The sequence below is a fragment of the Armigeres subalbatus genome, chromosome 2 (assembly GCF_024139115.2).
Source record: "Armigeres subalbatus isolate Guangzhou_Male chromosome 2, GZ_Asu_2, whole genome shotgun sequence".
Lineage (NCBI taxonomy): Eukaryota > Metazoa > Arthropoda > Insecta > Diptera > Culicidae > Armigeres > Armigeres subalbatus.
Genome location: NC_085140.1, coordinates 197507841 through 197532256, shown reverse-complemented (window position 1 = coordinate 197532256; position 24416 = coordinate 197507841). Strand labels below are relative to the sequence as shown.

Here is a 24416-nt window from a genome sequence, read left to right as displayed (position 1 = left end):
ACATGAAATAATTTTAACTGAATGGAAATTATTACATTAAACTGCAACTTTATTATACAATTATACAATTCAAATAATAGCACTTCGATCTAAATTAATAGATGAGATTCGGTTCAATGGTCTCCAAGCAACGGTGGAATAGCGCTTGAACTCCCGACATCGTACTCCATTTGGCCAGCTTCTACTCCTCGTTTTGCATTTCGTTAGGTTACTAGTTTATTTGTGGACGCAGTAGCGCCCGTGGCAAGTGTTAAGATTCTTTTCTTCATTAAAAAAATCAAAATTTTCAACGCCTGTTGTCTGTGATTTTTTCCATCTAATGCTGTGTCTGGTTGTCTAAGGTTGTAACTGGTTTTCTTTTCTGCATCTGATAGTAAAAAAGAATTGAAATGTCAAATATTTTATTTTATTTTTTGTGAGAGTTTCCCCACGTGCTGCGTCTGGTTGGCTAGTCACTGGACATACAAACAGGGCTATTATATTTATGATGATGCGACCCAGTCACGTTGCCCATAGCAACGGATAAACAGAAACACGTCTTTAGAATTACGTCTTTCGGTAAGTTTCAAATTTGGGTCACAAAAAGTGGTCAGGAAGTAAAAGTTTTTCAACGGATTCTGGAGATTTTGATATGAATCGATCAGTAAACTCTTTAAGATTTCATACAATTGATTCAATGCATTTCACTATTGAAAAATTCAATTCCGTCAGGAATGTGCAGTGTAATCTGACTGTAGGCAAGCGGGAGCCACGTGCACTTCCAACACCTTATGCCATTTGATGGCTCACTGCATGTGGCTATCGACACATTGCCCGATTGCTAATAATGTGACTGTCAGGTATGGTTCGCATTGAGCCTACTTCGATGTTTTCAAAGTAATTCAGTATTTGTATAGTAAATGGCAAGTGCTATTTCGCTGCCACACATTTCCCCTCTTTTTAGGATTTTTTTGGTAAAAAAGAATCATTCGAAATGTTTTTTTTACAAAAACAAACTTCGTAGTTTTATAATACTCTACTATGCGTATAAGAACCAAAGTATTAGCCCGTTAATTATATTTGACATTACCATACTCGCTAGGTCACATATCAAACAAATGAATCAAAATCAAATGTTTTGGGATGACTTCTTTTCTATATTTTTACAAAGATTGTATTTCAATTACATATCAGTAAGTTGCTGAATCTAAATGTCTGGGATTTCCAAATATGCTGTTGACAATGGCGTAGCTTTTCTAGCTTCTCCATTCTTCACTGGCCCTGTTTATTTTAACTTTCATAAATACTGTTATCTTCCTGAAATTTGCATAAGGTACATTAAGTAGGGTGACCATATAAAATTTTACCAAAGGAGGACAATTCACCCAAATCGTAGCAAAAAAGGAGGACATTTGGTTAAAAAGGAGGACATAAAAAACATCGATCGATTTTTGGTTTTTAAGATGAGAACCAGCAAGTAACCTAGCAAACCAGAGATCGTATAATATTGCGAATAAGTGCACAAAGTGGAGGCCATATACGTACACTTTGCATGAACTCAAATAAAGGCATGTACCTATATCGCCTCTTACACTTATGGGATAAACACAATGGATACGTTTGCGTGCGTTTTGACAGTTTTACCATAGCAAAACTGTCAAAACGCATGCAAACGTATCCTTTCTGCTCAGCTCATTATTCGCTAGCACATGCAACTTTGTTTTAGCTGGAAGATACGACATCTTCTTCTACTTTATTAACATTACGTCTCCAGATGAAATATTCCCAACTGTCATTATAGCACATTATAGTCTATATCACTTTCCAATTATAAACTGCCAGCACATTTCTTGTAATGGTAAGATTTTAGCTTCAACTAATTTTGAAATCAACTGTGAACAGAATTTCAACAAGAACAGCTCATCGCATATAATTCTGAAAATTTGTCAATAGATAACTGACTGAACATTAGGTTCTATTAGGACGGAACACAGGACCAGTGAAATTTGTTTCTTCAATGCCATTAACATTAAGAATCATAATTCAAGTACACGTCTTATACATGAGAATGATATTGTTAACTGTATCACCAAGTTCTTAACTGAACTGGAATTTGAAACTGTTCAGATTTAGACGAAAGAAACTCAACTGTTCAGATTAGTTCAGATTTCTATTCCATTCTAGGAAAGGCATAGGCATAGGCAAGAAACGTACCGTGCGATGACGTACCAAAGGCAATTCGATGGGTGTTTATGTTTACTCGTAGAAAATTTTGAGAAGCATTTGCATTTTTCCTAATCCATTTTCAAATCCAATCCAATCTAATTCAATACCTATTCTTCTGTTACCTTCGACGTGTATCTGATTTTATTCAAAAACTTAAAGGAAAATATTCCATATTAGAATGCAAAACACCATAATATGTGCAACGATTAATTTCCTAAGGGATCTCTGTTGCAGTTACTAGAATTACTACAGAAGAAAGTTATTTTTCTTTAAATATCCAAAAAGGAGGACATTTTAGCGCAAAAGGAGGACATCTGATTTTTAATGAAAAAGGAGGACATGTCCTCCTTTAGGATACCATATGGTCACCCTAACATTAAGCCTTAGAGCAAACTATTGTATATGCAAAATGATATTTTTTTCAAACGCTTAGTGACACCACATGTCATATTATATGGTAAATATTGCAAATATTGTAAATAACTAATGTTTTTCAAGAGTCTACTGGGTCATTAATGTTAGAATACAACTGACTGTGTCTTACTACTTACTTACTTGATGGGCTACAGCTCTTCGATGAACCTACGCCGAATGGAGTATCCTTCTCCACTGGACTCGATCCTGGGCCAATCGCTTCCAGTCGCCCTGAACATTGAGCGCCCTCAGGTTCTCTTCAACTGCAAAAAGCCATCGTGTACGCGGCCTTCCACGAAGCCTGCAGCCTCTTCCGGGTTCTCTACTAAATATTATCTTCGCTTGACGTTCTTCCGGCATACGAACAACGTGACCAGCCCACCGTAGTCTGCCGTGTTGTATAAGCTTAATAATATCCAGCCCTTTATACACCTGGTACAATTCGTGATTCATGCGACGCCGCCAGATACCGTTCTCCTGTTTACCGCCGAGTATTGTCCGCAGCACCTTACGCTCAAACACGCCGAGAGCTCTCCGATCTGCCTTCTTTAACGTCCATGTCTCATGGGCGTATAAAGCCACCGGAAGAATCAGAGTAGTATACAGCGCGAGTTTTGTTTTCGTTTGCAAACTACGGGACTTAAGCTGGTTACGAAGTCCGTAATAAGCCCTATTTTCAGCTGCAATACGCCTTTTCACCTCGCGGGTAACATCATTATCACACGTCATCAATGTTCCAAGATACACAAATTCTACTACCACTTCCAATTTTTCACCATCCAGCACCATTTCGCTACCATCACCACTAATGAGCCCACGTTGGTTGCCAGCGACCATGTACTTCGTTTTGCTGGTATTGATTGTGAGTCCAATCCTCGCTGTCTCCCTCTTAAAAGGCACAAAAGCCTCTTCCACGGCACGGCGATCAATTCTGATAATATCGATATCGTCCGCAAATCCCAGGAGCATATGCGATTTTGTGATAATGGTACCGCTTCTTTGCACACCAGCTCTCCTAATCGCTCCCTCGAGCGCTATATTGAACAGTAGATTCGAGAGTGCATCATCCTGCTTTAATCCATCTAAGGTAACAAATGACGTCGATATTTCATCCGCAACCCTTACACTTGATTTCGATCCGTCCAACGTTATACGAATCAGCCGTATCAGTTTCGCCGGAAAACCATGTTCAAGCATAATTTGCCATAATTCATTCCGTTTCACTTAATCGTACGCCGCCTTGAAATCAATAAACAGATGATGTGTCTGCAAGTTGTACTCCCGGAATTTATCAAGGATTTGTCTCAGGGTAAACATTTGATCCGTCGTTGATCGGCCCACAGAAAAACCTGCTTGGTATTCGCCGACGAAGGACTCTTCAAGCGGTCTCAATCTGTTGAACAGAATACGGGACATAATTTTGTACGCCGGATTAAGGAGGGTTATTCCTCGGTAATTGGCGCACTCCAGTCTGTGCCCTTTCTTAAAGAGAGGGCAAATGAGGCCGTCCAACCAGCTAGCAGGCATTTCCTCGTTTTCCCATATTTTCGACATAATATGGTGCAGAACTTCATAAAGCAGCTCACTGCCATGTTTGAGAAGTTCAGCCGGGAGCTGGTCCTTCCCCGCAGCCTTATTGCTTTTCAGCTCTTTAACAGCTTTTTTAACCTCATCTAGTGTAGGTGACTCCACAGCTTTTCCATCGTCGCTAATATTTATTCTGTTCACCGATGCACCGTCACTTCCTCCATTCAACAAAGTCTCGAAGTGTTGCTTCCACCTGGCAGCCACTTCAGTTTTATCTGTTAGCAAATTCCCTTGTTGGTCGTTGCACATGACGGGAGATGGCGCTGTCTTTCTCCGCACGCCATTGACAGACTCATAAAACCTCCGCATATCGTTCTGCTCCATTTTTTCCTGCGCCTCACTAATAACTTGTTCTTCGTACTCTTTTTTCTTCCTGCGGTGGGTTCGTTTTTCGGCTGCTCTTGCTTCCTTGTACCGATCTCTATTCGATCGGGTACCCGACACCAACATCCGGCTTCTGGTAACGTTCTTCTCGTCTGTCACTCTCTGACACTCCACATCGAACCAACCCGTCCTGGGTCGCCTCTGTGGAGTGCCTACCACTTCTCGTGCTGTTGTGCTCACCGCTCCATGGATCGACTCCCATAGATCGTTGATGTTGTCGCTAACGTTGATTACACTTATCCATTCGTCGAGCTTCTGGCGGTACTCAGCCGATACTCCTTCCGCCGACAATCGCTGGATATTGTAACGCATCGTTCGCTGTGATCTTTCGTTCGATACAGTTGACAACCGTGATCGAATTTTACTGACAACGAGTTAATGATCAGAGTCAATGTTTGGACCTCTGAATGTCCGCACATCGATAACATCCGAGAAATGGCGCCCATCCACCAGAACACGGTCTATCTGGTTGCAAGTTTCACCATTTGGGTGTCTCCAGGTGTGCTTTCGGATGTTCTTTCGTGCAAAGTAGGTGCTACTGATGGCCATCCCTCTGGCAGCAGCAAAATTTACTAGCCGTAGGCCGTTGTCATTGGTAGCGGAGTGAAGGCTCTTCCTACCGATTATGGGACGGAAAAAGTCCTCTCTACCGACCTGAGCGTTGGCGTCTCCGATAACAATTTTAACGTCATGCTTTGGGCACTCTCCATAGGCTTTACCAAGACATTCATGAAACGTGTCCTTCACGTCGTCGGATTTATCGTTTGTCGGTGCGTAAACGTTGATTAGGCTGTAATTGAAGAATTTGTCCCGTATCCTCAACACACAGATTCGTTCGTTAATGGGTTTCCACCGCATCACTCGCTTCATCTGCTTGCCCATCACTACGAAACCAACTCCATGCTCTGCCTTTTCACCGCCGCTGTGATAAATGTTATACTTGAATGCAGTGTTGGTCGTGGGGTTCACGGCTCGGAATTCACGTTCTCCGGATCTAGGCCATCGGACTTCTTGAATAGCAGCTACGTTCACTCCAACCTTCTGCAGTTCACGAGCCAGAAGGTTCACTCGTCCAGGTTCATTTAGGGTCCTGACATTCCAGGTACCGAGTATCCAATCATAGTCCTTATTTCGTTGCCGGGTCGGTTGCCAAAAATAACGTTCTCTTTTTCTTCTATCTCCATTTTTCGTGGTATTTAAGAGGCTTCAGTAAGCTACCTTACCGGGGTCGCGTTACCTACATCGCGATGATTAGGTATAGCTGACGCGATACAGCATTTCGTTAATCAGCCGCTGGGAACCAGGCAGACGCTGTTTGAGCCGCACCTCCTGGTGAACAGACGCTCGAGGCGTACCTTCTCACTCTAGCTGATGTCAGAAGGACAACAGTGCCCAGGCTGCACTACCAGCTAAGTACACAACCCTTAGCTGGCGGTCTTTTGTCATCGGACGACCCGTGGAAGCGTGAGATAGGGACTTGTGTGGACCAGAGCTCTGTTGGGCGCTCCTTCCTTGATGTCAACCCACCATTTTGCAGCCCAGTGTCTTACTACACTAAACGTAATTACAATCGACTCTCTATATCTCGATGTTCTGTATCTCGATATCTCTCTATCTCGATGGTCCCTTCAATATCGAGATGTGTAGAGGCGACTGTATGTATATGCTTATTCCTAAATTACACTCAGCACTTAATGCCGACACTCATACGAAAATTTGCAACACTAACTCGAAACAAGCACTTTATGCACTTTATGCGAGCACCACTCGTGCTTTTTACGAAGATTAGCAACACTAATTCTTCTTCTTCTTATTATTATTGGCATTACATCCCCACACTGGGACAGAGCCGCCTCGCAGCTTAGTGTTCATTAAGCACTTCCACAGTTATTAACTGCGAGGTTTCTAAGCCAAGTTACCATTTTGCATTTGTACATCAGGAGGCTAGCACGATGATACTTTTATGCCCAGGGAAGTCGAGACAATTTCCATTCCGAAAATTGCATAGACCGGCACCGGGAATCGAACCCAGCCACCCTCAGCATGGTTTTGCTTTGTAGCCGCGCGTCTTACCGGCTAAGTTTTTCAGCTAAGTGGTAGATCGATATCATGGAGCTGTCGTGAGCAACAAACCATTGCGCTATCAACAACGGAGGCGGAATATATGACTACATCCGCTGCAACAAAAGAAGCATTGCGATGGCGGGGTTTCCGGAACGAGTTGTTTGGTGTTCGACTATCAGTGAAAATAAGCTGTGGCAACCGCAGTGCGATTTGCTTGGCAGAGAAATAAATAGAATATTCCCCCCACAGTAAGCACATAGACTTGCGACATCACTCCGTGAGGGAACAAGTCGAGATGAATACTATTCTACTGCAACACGTAGAATCTAATCAACAATAAGTGGACGTCTTCACTAAACCGATCACAGGACGGAAGTTTTTGGAAGCTATTAAAGCCCTAGGAGTTATTAAAATCCATGTTTAACAGAGGGATGTTAGAATAGTAAACCATGAATTAGTAATACTATAGATCGAATAAAAAAACGATCAGTTTTTTAAGTATTGGCTATGAGCCAGATGTAATTCATTTCTATTAGAAGTAAATGTCATCGAAGTAAACAGTTGGTCCCTCATTCGCTCAACAAAATACTCACTTCAAACATTGAACATGTAGTGTCTTTTACTTTGCATTGAAACGATCTTTGGCATCATGTAGTCGCATGAGAACAACATACTTCAGGAAAAAGCTGCTTCTTTCAATAATATTTAATAGACAATATCTGATAGAAAGTTAGTAGACTTTTACTACCGATGATGGGTTTTTCTCGAGATACAGACAAGTTACCACACTTTGGAAGTAGTACGCTGGATTCGCCAAAAGATGCGCTAAAGAACGCATCATTTAGTTTGAAGAAAGTTCGGGTCGGAAGTCCCTTCTTCTGAATTCTAATTTGGTGCACGCCGACAATATGGTGAGTGTCAGTACACTACGTAGGACACGACGACGGCAATTCGGAAATGAAACGGAATTCCTATTAGCAACATTGAGCACGTATCTAAACATGAAATGCATAATAACTGCGGATCGTCAGTTAATCTGACTTAAGACCACGTTGAAGCTAAAGTGAATCCAGAATGAAGATGTCTCACGATGGCCCTAATAATGTTCCTCTGAAGGTGTGAGTTTCACCTCACGTTCAGGATGGCATAAATTTCAAAAAATAAATAAACAATAATGTTTATCAGTGTCATGTATTTCTCTTATATCATAACTTATACGAATATTGTATGAGGATTGTACGGTTTCTTCATTATTGGATATTTCATTTGTCATGTCTCGGACCAACTCACTTATTTTATCATTCTTCATCATCAGAATACACCTCTGCGTTCAAAACTTTGTTTTGAAGTTCCTCAACCCTCGATTCCAGCTCTGGAAAGTGCAGCACCATGGTAGCTAAAGGCTCGTCAAAAACACTGTCTGGTAAGGTTCTTTCCTCGAAAAACTCGTCCATAATTTTGTCAGTAATTGTCTGAATAAACGGAAGATGGTTTTCCAGAAGAAACATGAGAACGTCAATATGCCCTTCGACTAAAATACTGAACATGCATAAAACTGCTCCATCAGTTTCGAATAATGGCGGACAGCGATCTGGGAATGTTTGATACAATTCTTGAACATACTGCAACTCATTACGCCACATCAAACAGTGTAATACATTGCAGCTATAGCGATCAGCAAGCGCCAACAGTTCTGGTTTCTGGCGAATCATCTTCTTGTAGTAACTGTTGTCAGCACAATGAACGATGCAATCCATTAGCATTACTCGATCCCCATACCGATTACTGAAATCATAATTGTAGAGCTTCAGATATGGTTCCACAAGCGTCACGCATTCCCACGTAGGACCTCCTTCGTACCGGAAAACTTTATTAAAAGCCTCACTTTCACTGTCTCCATACCGCTGCATTCTGTACGCCATTGACTTCCTGAGAACGTAGTCGAACCCTTCTCTGTTTGAATGAGGTATAATATGCATCAAAGCAGTGTAATCCGTCTTATCCTTTGCCAAAGGATCGCATGTATCCCCATAGTGTTCGAACAGTAGACGTACCATGTCCATTTCTAAGGCACTGCACGCCTCCATCAGTGGAGTCATTTGGTTCCGCCCAGCCTGTGACAGATCTGCACCATTAGCGACCAATCTTTTCACTATATCAGTTGCTCCACGGAAAGCAGCCAACTGAACGATGGAGTCAAACTTTTTCTCCGGTCCAAGATAATTCCACGATAGCACACCGTTAGGTTCTAATGACTTAATAAACCCTTGAATGTGTTTCTCGTTTGCTTCTGTTACCATCAAAACAGCAACATTTTCCTCCTCCTTGAATCGCTTAAGGAGAACTAATCTGGTCTTTTCTCCATCCAGTCCGGTCTCTAGGTCTTTTGCTTTCATAAATTCTTCCTCCGTACAGGCAATATAAATGTTGCTTTCAATCCAAAGCGCAGCTTGCGCTTCCGTGACACCCTTCTGATTAATGAGCTTTTTCACCTTTCCATAATCCTTCTCATATATATCCATCAAAGCTTCGGCAACATCCCGCCGTCGATTGTAAATTGCCACGTGCAGCGGAGTTTCACCTTCTCGCACCGGTCGATAGATTTGACCTTCTCCACCGGTGCGAATAGTTTCCTGAATCAATTCCAAACTGCCTTCAGCGGCAAGAAAGTGTAGCGGATAGTCCGTATAGTATTCCGAATCGTATCGCTTGCGAAGCACTGGGAAATATGGCTTACTCATCTGGTGTAAACAAAAATCTTATCGTAACGAATTAAATACTACGCGCCAGAACTAGAACATGTCGTTTAATTGTTTATTTTTATTCACGCACGAACATGTACACTGTACAGCTCTCTGCGTGAATGTACATTGCACCACTACTGTTGTGGATATGTTTTCTTTACGAGATCAACCAAGACCCTTGCAATTGTGTTTGTAAGTTTTCTCATGAGATCCAAATGGATATACAACACAACCCATACCGATACCGCATTGCGTATGTTGAAACATGTTTACAATCGTAAAGTTGGTTTTGTTGTTGATTTTGCTTTTTCAAACGTTTTCACATTCCGATAGGGATTTAATATTACCCGATGAATTTTGAAAAAGAGGTTGTAAACTGCCACACTTTGCAGAGACTTTTTTGTGAACCCGGTTGACGGTAGCCAGTATTTGAGGTTGCAGACTTTAGGAATAACCAAACGTGTTGGTGGACATAAAAATGTCACCAGCTGAAAATTCATTTATGTCTAACTTCTACTAAAGTTAATTTTATTGAAAATAGTATAGAAGAATCTGCCTTTTCAACTTTTCACTTATATCATCACTAAGGAAAGTGTTAAAACTAAAAGTTAAAATGAAAGTAAGAAAATATAAATTTATCACCGGAAGCTTTATTAATTCGCCGATAGAAACGCAACTATGACTCTTTGGACATTAGGCAACTCTTCAATGATTTTCAGTTACAAATCGTTTATCAAAGGTCAAATCGCTGGTGATTCTACTACAGATTTACAAACGAGGAGTAGTGTAATTTGTCTATTAGAAAATCTGATAAGACGCATCCAATTAAATTGCTTCAATATTTCTTAACGATGACACAACGATGATCAATGTAGTATATTTCATGGATAAGTGAAAGTAAGGCTGATTGTGTTCTACCGTTTTTTTGCCTTTCGCATATACTAAGTATACTTAAGTATACTAAGTATACTTAAAGGCTATAGGATCACTCGAAAAACAAACTTTTTATAGAAGGCTCGGAGACCCATAGTGTTATATACCAATCGACGTATTGAGGTGATGTATGTATGAATGTATGTGTGTGTGTACAAAAAAATGTGAAGCACGCTTTTTTGTAGGGTAGAATACGGCATTGGCAGGGTGCGACAGTTGTTAGCACCCTCAACGATATTTGCGTTTTCCAGCAAACATACACTATTTATGAACATAATTTTAATTCAATCACACAATTTCAAGTCTAAGCTTCCATTTGAATAAGTTGTTTGTGTAAAAGTAGCAAGATTTGATGTTTTAATCACCGAAAAAAAATTGCACCTACGAAATCCTTTCCATTATGGCATTGCCAAAGAAAGCAGCGCACGAAAAGCAAACTGTTACTTACTTTTTTGGATCGCCTGTTTCTTCTCTTTATTGCATATGACACGACAAATTAAGCACGTGAACTACTTTTTACACTTTATCACCATTTGATTATCACCAGAAAGAGCAAATTTATGCAATATTTGCTTTAAGTTTCACTAAATAAAATTGGAACTGTTCGTTTTCTTTGACAGCAGCAAACTTCGGAATAGAGCGAGAGAATGTGTTTGTGAGCATATCAAACACACGCTAAAAGGATACCACGCACAATTCTATGTGATTTTATTTTAGCAAAAATACGAACAAAATATCTGGCGATAGCATTTATTTAAAAAAAAAAGTGTTACAAATACAATACAAATGCTTCTATTCAGATTTTTATGCAGACCATGAATTATATCAAAAGTGATAGCCACGCCGTAACACTTATGTGGCTGACAGGACCGTTTTCCTTTTGCAACTTCAATATTTTCCAAGCTCATCAAAAAAATCATAACCATTCCCGATCCTACATAGCGCATTTCATCCATAAATAATTGCCTACTTTTACGGTATTATCTATTACAAGTTTATTTGTGGACGCAGTAGCGCCCATGGCAAGTGTTTTTGTTTTCATAATAAACGGTAAATTAATTCATGCATTAAACAAAATCCAAATTTTCAACGTCTGTTGTCTGTGACTTTTTTCATCAAATGCTATGCCTGGTTGTCTAAGATTGTCACTGGTTTTGTTTTCTGCATCTGGTAGTAAAAAAGAATTGAAGTGTCCAATATTTTATTTTTTGTGAGAATTTCCCCGCGTGCTGCGTCTGGTTGGCTAGTCACCGGACAGACAAACAGGGCTATTATATATAGCAGTGATCCCCAAAGTGCGGCCCGCGGGCCGCATGCGGCCCTCCTAGCTTTTTTCTGCGGCCCGCGAAGGATTTCAGAGAATACACTACATGTGGCCCATTGTTAGGCGTTATATGACCAAAGAAGCTTCTCATTGAGCAATTTGTTTCGTTGCATTAGGGTATTCTGTCAAGATTGCACCGTTGTTGATAAATGAAGCATGAATCGTGTTATTATCATGATTAATTAAATTGATCACTACATTAATATTATGTAGGCCAAGCCCGACAGCAAATACGCTTCATTATTATTGTCCCGGGCTATAAAAATAGCAAATGTGTGTTTTTTCTTCGCGCATTCCAACGAGCTTAGTGTTGAACTTCATGTAAGAATAATGTTGTCTTACACTGCTCCGTAAGAAGAATGCTTTTACTCTTAAAAATAAGTTATGGTTCGGCAAAATCCAACTGGAAAATTGCTGGATTATTAACTCCAGAAAACACGCTGACTATCACTTGACACACCAACGTACTTTAAGCTACGGAAAATATAGTTTTTTTTCAATCTCCGATATTGTTGAAGAAAAGGTTTCATGAATTGATGAATCAATTTGCACGAAAGCAAGGCTCGGAATGCAGATTTATTCGATTTCTATTCAACACTGCTGACATGATTATCTGGCTTCAAAAACTCTTTTAAAACATGCTGTCGTTATTGGCAGCGAAATAAAATTTCCATAAAGAATCTTCTTTAATTAAAATAGAAAATAGCCAAAATATTTATTTTGTGTAAAATTTTGTGATTATTCAAATCTATTAATTCATGGAAATTTTGTATTTTTTCCGTGGAATATTTAGATTTTTTATGGAAAATTCTGCTTGCATAATTGCAATTTTGTTTTTAAAAGTGCTAATTTATTTTCGTTTTGTGGAAAATTATCAATTATTTGTGAAAAGTGAATATTTATTTATTGCTCATACCCTGATTTCTTCATAGGCAATTATCTTATTTTTAATAGAAAATTTCGATTTTTTTAGAGACATTTTTTATTTAGGTCGTTGTCATTTGCCCGACAACTTATGGTGAACAATATATCCTTAAAAATAAATACATAAGGTCATATAATCATTTGGAAACAAATAGCTCAGAATATTTTTTGCTAACTGAACCGAAAAGATTGTGTTGCAAAAGAATTCTCTCGTATATAAAGTCTTAAAGAGCAGAAACGGTCAGTCAGCTACGGCGATAAATCCTGTAAAATTGAATGTCCTTCTTACGGGAATAAAATATTTTGTTAAAATTTTTATTTTATTTATAAAAATCATGTTGCACTAAAATGAAATTGAAAAAAAAAACAAATATTGTGAATATACTGCGGCCCGCTTCACCAGTTCGAAATTGCAATGCGGCCCTCGATAGTGAACATGCTGGAGACCACTGATATATAGTATTCAACTGTGAAATGTAGTGTAAGAATGGGGTGGCTCCAGCGGCTGGATAGGATGGTGCTGCCCATTATTCAACATATGAAGACTCACGAGGTGGAATATATTGTTAATCTACTATACTACCAGAACCGACGAGCTTCGTTTCACCTAAAATTGATTAATTATATATTTTTTACATTATTTAAAAGACGATTAAGTATTCGAAATTTGCAAACTTGGAATCCATTTTTTAGATTAATTTTCGATTAAAGCAGAAATGTGTACTTCATTTGTATGGGAGTTCCCCTTACAGAAGAGGAGGTGTCTAAGACCATCATAAAAATTTTCATCGTTCCCAAAAACCTCTACATACAAATGTTCATGCCGTTTCCTAGTCTATAAGGGCAGACAGACAAAAATTCATACTTATGTGTATAGATTTTGTTTTACGTAGTTTACGTCGAGCGGTCGTGTCTTGTACACAATCACCATGATTTTTTTTAATGAAACAAACATATCATGTAAGGACCGCAAAGAGCAAGTTGTATATTTGAAACTGGTTGATAGACTTTTGCTTACGACTCTAAGGCATTACAAAAGACAAAAGATGTAAATCTTGGCAGCATGAGCATGAGCATGAGCATGATTGACCGCCCACGGTTGCTACTCCGTTATTGCCAGGCCAGCTGTAATTACACAGAGAACCAACAGATGATTTTTGGGACTAACATCATCCTCAATGTGTAAAAACTGGTGACCCAATAAAAAGCAATACCAGCGCCGGCCGTGTCCGAATGCAGGTCAATTAAGGAATGGGTAGGAAAATGTTGACGTGATACTCGCTTTGATGGAAGCCGACGAGTCATCTGCACTTCCACGAGAAATCACTGGGATGTTGGAAAATATAGGGTAGGGAATGTAGCGGGGTTCGTCTTGGTAAACGGCATGCTGTGTATAACGTGTAGTTTGACTATCGCGCACTAATTAGTTAAATTACTAACCGCACTAAGTAGAACAAAAATTCCGTGATCTCGAGACCGTTCTTTAAAAAAAACACGTCCGATCGCACACTTATTAATTTGAATAACTTACCGCACAAAGCAGAACAAAAATCTGTGGCCTCGAGACCGTTCTACTTTTTAAGTAAACTCTATTTAAAAAACTCTTTTACCTTCATGGTAACTTTAGCGTCAAAAAAAAAACAGAAAAAACTAATATAATGCAGGCCCGGTGGCTTCTGCATAGTGACGACCGCCCTTCTACGACCAAACCGACGCACACTCAAGAACTGTATCAACTTTCATTTATTACCTGGATTGTCCCGCAATTAAGAGGAAATCTCGCACAATGTAAGCTTGGTAACTTTTGCATACCGAGAAACGCGTAACTTGAACCGAATCGACGCGCACTTTAACACGATCTTTCAAGCACTATTCCAATTAGGGTAAGGGAGGCACTTTGGACCACCAGTTCGACGGCTCATAGTTTGGACCACTGAGTGCAAATTCCTCTTGGTGGTCCAAAATACATCCAAATACATTGGCTTATGTCATTCGTTCCACAATGCAGTCAAAGAAATAGAATTCATATACAAAATATTGTGTGTAATGAATCTACATGTAATGAATACAATTAATAAAATGAAAATAGTAAGTTTTATCAATTTCGCATGAAGAAAATTATATATGAAGAAAGTAGAATGTAATAAATGCAACAGATCCTAGAACATCATATAACCATCATAGTTCATTCTCACACATGTTTCCTGTATAGTTTACATTTTTTAAACCCTTAAAGGCGCAAGGCGATTCGTCGGAAATATTTTTAACGTAAATAACCATTAAATTAATTCACATTAAACGTACTCTCGGTTTGTTGCTTTAAAACAATATAGCGCATTTAAGGGTTAACAAGTTCACTGAAGGCAATATGCTTGTAAATATTTTCTCTAGCTTCCTACACCTTGTATTATATGGTGGTTCAATCAGGCACCGTATTATCACCTTTTGCATAATAGGGATGCTTAAAATTTGATCTGACCTTGATTTTTGGAATGACGATTGTGCTTTTTATTCAAATTATGTTGGTAGTAACGTCAGTTGAATGAAATATGTTGAAATGGGAGAATTGCCTATTCCAATTTCAAGATCAAATACAACTATGTCTATAGAAACGTAAATTCATTCAATTTCTTTAATACATAACTTCCTTCCTACGTGAAGTAAGATATAACAAAATGTAATTTGTTACGTACGGAATTTTGATATTACTAAGTATAGTATTGTCATTACAAATGTTTGGCAATGTTTCCAGATTGTACCCGATCATACATACCATATTTGAATATTTCAAATTCAAATAATTATATAGTCAAAAATAATAAGCGTTGCTTAAGAAGTTTCTATTTTGGGTCAAAACTAAAAAACATTGTTTCTGAAAAATTGTTTATTGTGCCTATACTGCCGTGAATCACATATTTGTCCCATATGAATAGGAAACCTACCAAAGATAGGACAAATATACGACTCACGACAGTATATTGACATTTAAAGCACAAACAAACCAGCTTAATTTTATCGACGATCTTTGAAAAGCTGCCATAGAAAATATGCTTTAATGTTTTCTGGCGAGTGCTTGGTGCTGATTGAAATTTGACAATTACATAAAAGGCATCAATTTCCTCGCTTGACTTGACCCACAAGTACTCGCAAAAATGATTTACAATACTGACGGCTATATGGACAAAAATAAGAATAGTTGTATGTTTACAAAACAGAATGTATTTGCGCTACGCGATTGTGTCGAAATAGGCAAGTAACCATGAGGCTGAAGCACAATCATCTGCATATCTAAAGCAAATCCAAGATCTATGCAAAATAATAATCCACCATAAAAGTAAAATCAAAGCGGAAAAGGGTCTTATTATGTTTGTTTTATAGTTATGAGATATAATCGAAATGCGATAATATCCCGCCTTTAACTCAATTACGGTTTTACAGTCAGCGCAGGCCACAAATATTCCCCAAACACGCAATCAACCGGGTCTCAACCTCATGGTCACTCAGGTCGTGATGAATCGCTTTGATATTTGTTTTTATAAGTGTTCTAGCTAGTTATAAATAGCTACAACGAATAAACACAGTACATTAGTTAAAAGAAAATCCAAAGGAAAACCACTGTCAGTAATTGAAAATCCCAAACAAAAACCAAAAGAAGAGATATTTCGTTAAATAGATTCGATCTCACCAAAACAGCAGGCTGGAAAGACACCTCAATGGAGTGGAGGTGTCCACCGCCGAAATCGCATGTTGGCCAATCGACTGTGAACATGGTCTGCTTGCCGCGCCTCCCAGATCATTCGCATCAGCACCTGCAGGTCTATGAAGCAGAAGGGCGCCCTCTCTACAGCGTTCAGCTCCACATTTCTATGAGGGGCAACACTGAATTTGCACATATACGTCGACAGGAACGGTTTTTGACAAAAACGAATCAGCTGGACTGTCCCTCCGGACCTGATGAAAATCTTTTTGGCTCCCCATGTTATCCAGTTCACCGCACCACGATTTCTTAAAACTTGAGGCTCCACTCTCATTTCACAGGTCTACGGCCAAAACCTTATTTTCCGGCCAAAAAATATTTTATCGAAATTGGGAAGTGACACTAGGAAAATCACAACCACTCGCGCACGCAGACTGCTGCGATCTCACAAAAGATGTAAATCTTGGCAGCGGACAAAAAGCATATAAGTTCCTTTCTCCAAAATGGCCAACATTATTCAAATAGGTTGAAAATGGTAAAAGTTATGAAAATGTCAATATCTGGGTACACGGGTACCCTATCTGCCATTCACGTCTGTTTTTTGTTGGCCGCATACTGGTTAAATTTGTTTTACAATGTGTTTAAATGCTTTTGCCTATCTTTCTACATGACATAAAATTGATGCCAAGGCTAAAAATTCATGTTTTGTTTTAAGCCAGTTTTGATAAACAATAAAGTTTGTTCCAAAATTGAGTGAAGCGAGATGAGCGTGCGGCCGATTAATATGAATTAATTTTACTACTGGAGGATATAAACAACCAGCATTTGGCAACAATACATTACCAGTTTTCTACTTCCATGTCTAGTTGCTAAAGGGAGCAAACTCATTGCTGATAATAGAAATTGTTATGCCAATAGAAGAAATGTTGACCTGTTACTTTATATTAAATTTACTGAGTTTGTGGTAAAAGCTGTTATATTTAGTGAACACCAATCATCAAAGAAAGAGCATACAAATGTATACCAGTTGAACTGTACCTGTGTTTTAGTGTAATTATTCATTATTTTTATCATTCAATTTGGCGAATGTCTTAGACTACCAAGAATAGGTATTTTCCCTACTTAGCCTTATCCGATTTCCTTGAAACAGGTTGCATTCTACGCCGAATCCGTCCTAATTTTTTGCTATTAAAAATTAGCCCAATCGGCCATTGCGTTCCGGAGTTGTTAAAAAAAGCCCTGATTAATCATAACATCATAACATGTATTATGAAAAGTACATAAGGTAGGCAAAAATAGCACTTTAGGGCGATAGATCCCATAATTTTCATCAATTTCCATTTATTTGCATTCATTGCTAAACATTTTTGCTCCAAACGAAAAAAATATATTTTTTTTCGATTTTAATTTTTTTCCAATGGGGGACCCTTGAGGAGAAACGTTTTGTGTGTGAGGCCCGAAGTACAACCAGAAAGTAATGCTTCAAAAGGGGGCCAGTGCACAATGAACCTCTAGGATAGCTGCGTGTCCTTGCACATCGTGCCTACGCCTGCCCCAGCCTTGACGAGGACCCCTTTCCATCCTCGGGCTCGGAACCCGCCTGGATGACCAACGCCGCGAAAGCGACGATACCATGTTGTACTTCGTGCGGCCACTGGTTCGATAAAAGGATCGAGTTCGACCACAGGGAACCGGTATGACCCATGAAGCCGACTCCGAACCCTTGGACCACTTCTTATTTGCGCCTGAACTAGCCAATAGGACCAAGCTCTGCCTTTTCCATGCTTCAGGGAAGACTCCCTCGTCCAGGCATCTTCTCTTCTTCTTCTTCTTCTTATTTTTCTTCTTCAATGGCTCTACATTTCAACTGGAACTTGGCCTGCTTTTCAAACTAGTATTATATTAGCATTTCCTCAGTTATTAATTGAAAGCTTTTGTATGCCCACCAATGCATGAGTATGTATCTTGTGTGGCAAGTACAATGGATACACTATGCCCAGGGTATCGACAAAGTTTCCAACCCGAAAACATCCTAGACCGGACCGAGAATCGAACTCGCCATCTCCGGATTGGCAATCTTACGCCTTTGCTCGCAAGGCTACTGGAGACCCCGTCCAGGCATCTCTGCATGACAGATCTGAACATCCCGGGCGCCTCAGCAATGGCCACTTTGATGGCCAGGTTCGGAATACCATCCGGTCCTGGCGCCTTACCTACACTAAGGGACCCCGCAAGTTCCGCCACAGTTACTCTTCTTTCGTCGGCCACCCTGGCCCCTGGCAGCTCCACAAAGTGAGGCCAGGGACTTGGGCCATGACGTGGGAAGAGCCCCGCTATGATCCTCTCCAGCATCTCTGGAGACCGCTCTGTAGAGGCCATCGCCCTACGTGTCTTGGTCATTACGACCCTATAGGCGTCACCCCATGAATTTGCGTTGGCACTTTGACACAGGCCCTCGAAGCGGGTTTTTTGCTTGATCTAATTTCAGTCTTCAGAGCGGCTCTAGCAGCCACGACCGCCACCCGTCGTTCAACACGCTCCTCATCTGTGCGTACTCGCTGCATCTGCCTCCGTGCCCGTAGGCAGGCGCGGAGCAGGCTCGCAATTGCTTGAGTCCACCCATGAGCCGGTGGCCTCCCATTCCTAGGGTGAACTCGCCTAGGCATAGTGGCATCGCATGCACGCGTGAGTACTGTTACCAGCTGCTCCCCGCTAAGACCGAGAGTATTGTGCTCGCAGCGGAGCGCTTCCTTAAACACCTCGTCGTCGAAGTACGATGTCTTCCACAAACGAGGGCTAGGCCTTGCCCCTTCTTCCGTCCAAACAACAATCAGGAAACAAAACCGGCGAGGCTGAGTGTCCGAACCGGCGTAGGTACTGCCTGAAGCAACCATGGCCTGTAAGGACCTGGGACAGGTGGAAAGTGATTTCCCCATGGCGCCTCTTAACCCACGTACCTATTTCCGGTATCAACCTATGTGTCCATCTATCCTTAGTGGAACTGTCCCACGCACGCTGCCATTTGACCATTGAGGCCGCATTGAGCTGCGCAAAAACTCATCATCTGAAACTGAAAAAAAAGATGAAAGGCCATGTCTGCCGTAATCTGAAAAAGCGACGTATGCGCCATTTTACAACATGCATGTTTTCCATTTTTCTGCTGAAGAGTACGTTGAGTAGTACTGATGTTAATCATTTTTGGAAAATAGCGTATACGTCACTTTACCAGATTACGGCAGTTGTGATTAAACACTTAATCTATAAAAAAAAATACTGTAAAATCACTAAATTGGAAAAATAAAAGAAATTTAAGTTTAAAAAAGAAAATAGTAGGGCAACAATATCACATACGAACGACCGAAGCGCCGACTTCAGCAACAGATACCGACAGATGTGGGGGTTCGATTTTGTGCAACTTCACTACAAACGCTCAAGCATGTTTGACCCAAAGTTTTTGATTACCTATAAACCCACAGAGTGCAAGCACTTTTTTGTTGCTACATTATTCAGTTGTATTGAAGCGTTTTGAAGCTGTTTCTAGAGCAAATCTAATACATTTCAATTCTTGCGTTTTAATTCGCCATAATTTGGCATTTCAATAGGTAGATTTGGCTTCACTTTTTCTGCAACGCTATGTAATGGATCGTACACACGGTCAAGCAGTTTGACCAACATTGACTCCACCTCGCGTTTATTCAAACATCCATCAAGTTTTACCAACAGCGGCAAAACAATCAATTTATTCCACCTACAATATCACACAGGAATGATCGACGCGCCAACTTGAGCACTAACCATCATAAAATATATGGGATGTTGTTCAACTTCACTACAAATGCTCAAACGTTGCATAATGCAGCGTACACACCAGTTTAGCAGTTTGACGAACATTGACTCCGCCTGAAAACGCTTCGGTTGCTGCTTCGTTTGAACGTGTGTGAAGTTGTTTGAACAACCATTTGACAGTAGGCGGCTCGGTTGGAAAAAATTAAAACGGTTTGATTTTGGTTTGAGTTGTCGAGGGCGGAGTCAAGGTTCGCCGAACATGTTTGAGCATTTGTAGTGAAGTTGCACAAACCCCCATATATTTGTTGATGATTGGTGCTCAAGTTGGCGCTTCGGTCGTTCGTATGTGATATTGTTGGTCGAATAAATTGATTGTTGTGCCGCTTGATGGATATTTGAATAAACGAGAGGTGGAGTCAATGTTGGTCTGACTCTGTTTTGGCCAACCTAGACACCGCCCCGACAGATAGAACAAATCAAACCGCTTTGAGTTTTTGCAACCAAGCTGTCAACTGTCAAATGGTTGCTCGAACAACTTTACACACGGTCAAACAAAGCAGCGACCGAAGCTTTTTATTTTGCGGAGTCATTGTTGGACCAACTACACTGAACCAAAACAAAATCCCAAAACCATTGGAACATTGATTCGCTCATGACCGAACGAAAATCAGACGTTTTTCGGATAATTATCAATTGGCTGCTTCTTAACTGGATGCAACCATGGATAAGTGAATCATCCATATTGCGTATCAGCAGTGTTGGCAAATCAAACTACTTGTCTTTTAAGATTCCACTGAGGCTCTTTCGTCAGTAAACTGAAAATGATTCAATTTACGATTTTATAATTATTAAAATTTCAGAATAAAATCAAACGTAAAAGTCAGTAGCAAAATAGTAATAAGTTCTCGTAAGTTAGTAATAAGTTTTCTAAATTTATTTGTATATTAAACATTCATGTAGCATAAAATTGATTACACTTAGTTATCGTGATGCTGTAACTGAGCAAAGATGAAAAACTAATGCTCATTGTTGCCTGTCGCTTGAATTTGAAGTTATGTGCCCCTGAAAGCGTGATGCAGATTAGCAATTGTATTCGAACGCGATTAACCTTAAATACGCGGTTAGTACTTCACATTAAATTATTGCAATTCTCTCCCAAAATCCACATCCTGGCGAGCCAGTTGCGTGCCAGCTCATCTGCACCGAGTTGTGTGCCATGAAAAAAATAAATAAAGCAATGTCAAAAAATGTGAAATTCTGGCGCGGTTTTTCACATTCGCAACATATTATTGTCCCTTAATGAATAGCTATTCATTGTTGGAATCAATAGATTTTTGCCTTTCTCGTATACTAAGTATACGTAAAGGCTATATGATCACTCCAAAACCAAACTTTTGATAGAAGGCTCGGATACCCATAGTGTTATATACCAATCGACTCAGCTCGACGAATCGAGATGATGTCTGTTTGTGTGTATGTATGTATGTGTGTGTGTATGTGTACAAAATTTTGTAGACACACTTTTTGGAACTTAGAACTGACCGAATTACTCGCACAAGTTCCATTCGACTGAGAATCCTGTCCCATTGTTTGCTATTGAAAATTGGCCAGATTGGACTATGGGATCAGAAGTTATGGCCAAAACACTATTTTCTATGCGCAAAACACGCTAAAAAACACTCACTCATATTTTTCAGTATTTTTTGTGCGAGAAAGGCATCAACACCGCTAGGTGAATTAATCAGGTTTTTTTTACCATAGTATAGCAAATACCTTAACGGCGCACAATCGAGAGAAACAGAGGTGGAATAGCAAAATGCTATAAAATTTCGAGAAGCATAATATTTATTTCTATAGGAATTATTATACAGAATTTCTCTCAAAAACCGTACTGTCTCAGCAATGCGACGCAGAATGATAAAATTTTCCCCTATTGAATTTCATCATACATTTTCTTTCAAATGTGACTTGCACTTTACGAAAATTATGAACGATCCATTATCAAACATTTAACGATTGTATGCTAAGTATAGCTAAAAATGGTGGGGCCTTCCTTGGCCGTGCGATAAGATGTGTGGCTGTAAAGTAAGACCAAGCTGAAAGTGGCTGGGTTCGATTCCCGGTCCGATCTAGGAAATTTTCCGGTTGGAAATTTTCTTAACTTCTCTTGATGTAAAGTTACGATGAGACTTAGCCTCATGATACACAAATGCAAAAATGGTAACTTTGCTCAGAAACCTCGTAGTAGAAACCCTTTTGAAGTTCTTAGAGAACACTAAGTTGCGAGGCGGAAATGTCCCAGTGGGGGATCTAATGCCAATAAGAAGTAGTAAAAGATAGCTATAGGTATTGGTTTCTGTATGTGAATATTTACAAAGCTGCGGTCGCAGAGAGATGATAACACTTGGTTGTTCCATCCAGTTTGCTCGAGGTTTGTCAGTTCGGTTCGTTCTCCCAATCGGTGCACTTCGAAGCAACAGTACAATGGCAAGCATCGTCCGAAAAATCATTCACACGGCTAAATGCCCAAAAGCCGTAGCTCCATACAAGTAGAATCGTTGATGTAATATTTTACTGAATTGCATAATATGGATTCCTAACGATTACAGCCAAGCGGTGGTAGCCGACCGCACAGTGTACTGCTCCGGAGTTTTGGGCATGGAACTGGGATCGCTCAAGCTGGTTGAGGGTGGAGCTGCCGGTCAAACTGCCAAGGCTTTGGAACACTTAACAACCTTGTTGGAAGCATCCGGGTCAAGTATTGAGAAGGTCGTCAAAACAACCATCCTGCTGGCTGATATGAATGATTACGGAGCCGTTAATGATGAATACAAAAGAGGTATCAAAATTGTTCCATATCAACGATTAACTGCGGTAGTGCACTATACATACATACATGCATTTCAAATGGCTAGAATTGATAAACCAAGTGCTCTTGGTTGAAAAAATATTTCAAAATGTTCTAACAAATTTATTCCCCACAGTGTTCTCCAACAACTTCCCTGCCAGGACGTGCTTTGCGGTGAACAAACTTCCTTTGGGAGCAGCAGTCGAAATTGAAGCCATTGCCCTCACCGGAGAGGTGATTCAAGTGTCCACATGACTCAACTCGAAATTGTAACTTCAAGCACGACCCCATGTTGACCCAGGAAATTTTGATAATAGTGTGAAATAGGGCGATAATTGACATTCCACAGATTGCATCAAGCCAATGTGTCTTCTGTTACGCTGCTGTTACCAACAGAGGCGGTCGGGCTTGCGGTGATAGTGATAGACTGATTTGTTGAGTAAATATTTCTAGATGCTTGCTATTATCTCAGTGAAATTGATATTGTAGTTATTTGTTTGAAATAATAAATTTCTTATATCAACTAAATTGATTTGTGTTTTCTAAAAAAAAAGAGATGTTTACTTAAGTGAAATGACTTCTATCGTTTAAACCGTTTGTGTTTGAAAGTGTAAAACGTAACTTTTCCTACTAAACAATACTCCTTATTGCTTTCACATTATAAATTTAACTTTTAATCCTTTATCTTTTCTTTTAAAGCAAAACACACATATTGAAGGTGAATTGGCACTTTGCTTCGTAGGAGTTACACTACTGCAGGTGAAACGCGTTAGAATTCAATTTCTAAGCTAATTACGATTTCAGGGGCACATAACTAGGATGCCCATTTTTGGCAGCCATTTTGGGATGGTGTAGTAATTGTCCTTCTTCGCATATGGAACAAATTAGTTTGTTCGTAGATGAAGATCAATCGCAGTTACTATAATAAGGGTACCAATGAGTTTAAGGTCACTCCTGACGGAATACAAGTTTAAAAATGCTCGCGTTTTCGGGGGCACACCACTCGATATGGAAACAACGCACAACTGTCACTTTTATTATTCTACGCATGCTGCGACGCAACAAAGCTGGAACAATAAAAATGACAGTTGTGCGTGGCTTCCGTTTTGAATGGGCCTTGAAAACGCTTTTAATTTTGGATTCCGATAGGCTAGTCCTTAACGAATAAAATTAGTTAGGCAGGGACGTTCTCTAAGGAGGGAGGGACGAAGCAGTAAGATGCGCAGCTATAATTCAAGACCATACCATGCAGAAATTGTCGGGTTGCGATGGTTTCTAGACCATTTGTATATCACGAGGCTAACACGATGACTCTTTTACGCCCAGGGTAGTCGAGACGATTTCCAAACCGAAAATTGTCTAGACCAGCACCAGGAATCGAACCCAGCTACCCTCAGCATGGTCTTGCTTTATATCCGTGCATCTTACCGCTAGGCTAAGGAGAGCCATCAAGTTGGATATACCAACCAGTGTATGGCAAATTTTATTACAGTTCTGCGGCTGTTC

General features: G+C 40.0%; 1 protein-coding gene across 1 annotated transcript; it reads left to right on the top strand.

Annotated features, from left to right (window-relative positions):
• The first annotated feature begins 22453 nt into the window (after window positions 1-22453).
• Window positions 22454-23438, top strand: LOC134215714 (rutC family protein UK114-like). Its single transcript, XM_062694842.1, has 3 exons — window positions 22454-22611; window positions 22672-22901; window positions 23047-23438. The coding sequence occupies exons 1-3, from the start codon at window positions 22457-22459 to the stop codon at window positions 23163-23165; spliced, it is 504 nt and encodes a 167-aa protein (XP_062550826.1). The 5' UTR covers window positions 22454-22456; the 3' UTR covers window positions 23166-23438.
• Window positions 23439-24416: the final 978 nt, after the last annotated feature.

Coding starts and splice junctions, on each gene's coding strand:
- LOC134215714 (XM_062694842.1), top strand. CDS start 22,457: ATGATAACACTTGGTTGTTCCATCCAGTTTGCTCGAGGTTTGTCAGTT. Junction 22,612..22,671: donor AAAGCCGTAGCTCCATACAA/GTAGAATCGTTG, acceptor TAACGATTACAG/CCAAGCGGTGGTAGCCGACC. Junction 22,902..23,046: donor TAATGATGAATACAAAAGAG/GTATCAAAATTG, acceptor TATTCCCCACAG/TGTTCTCCAACAACTTCCCT.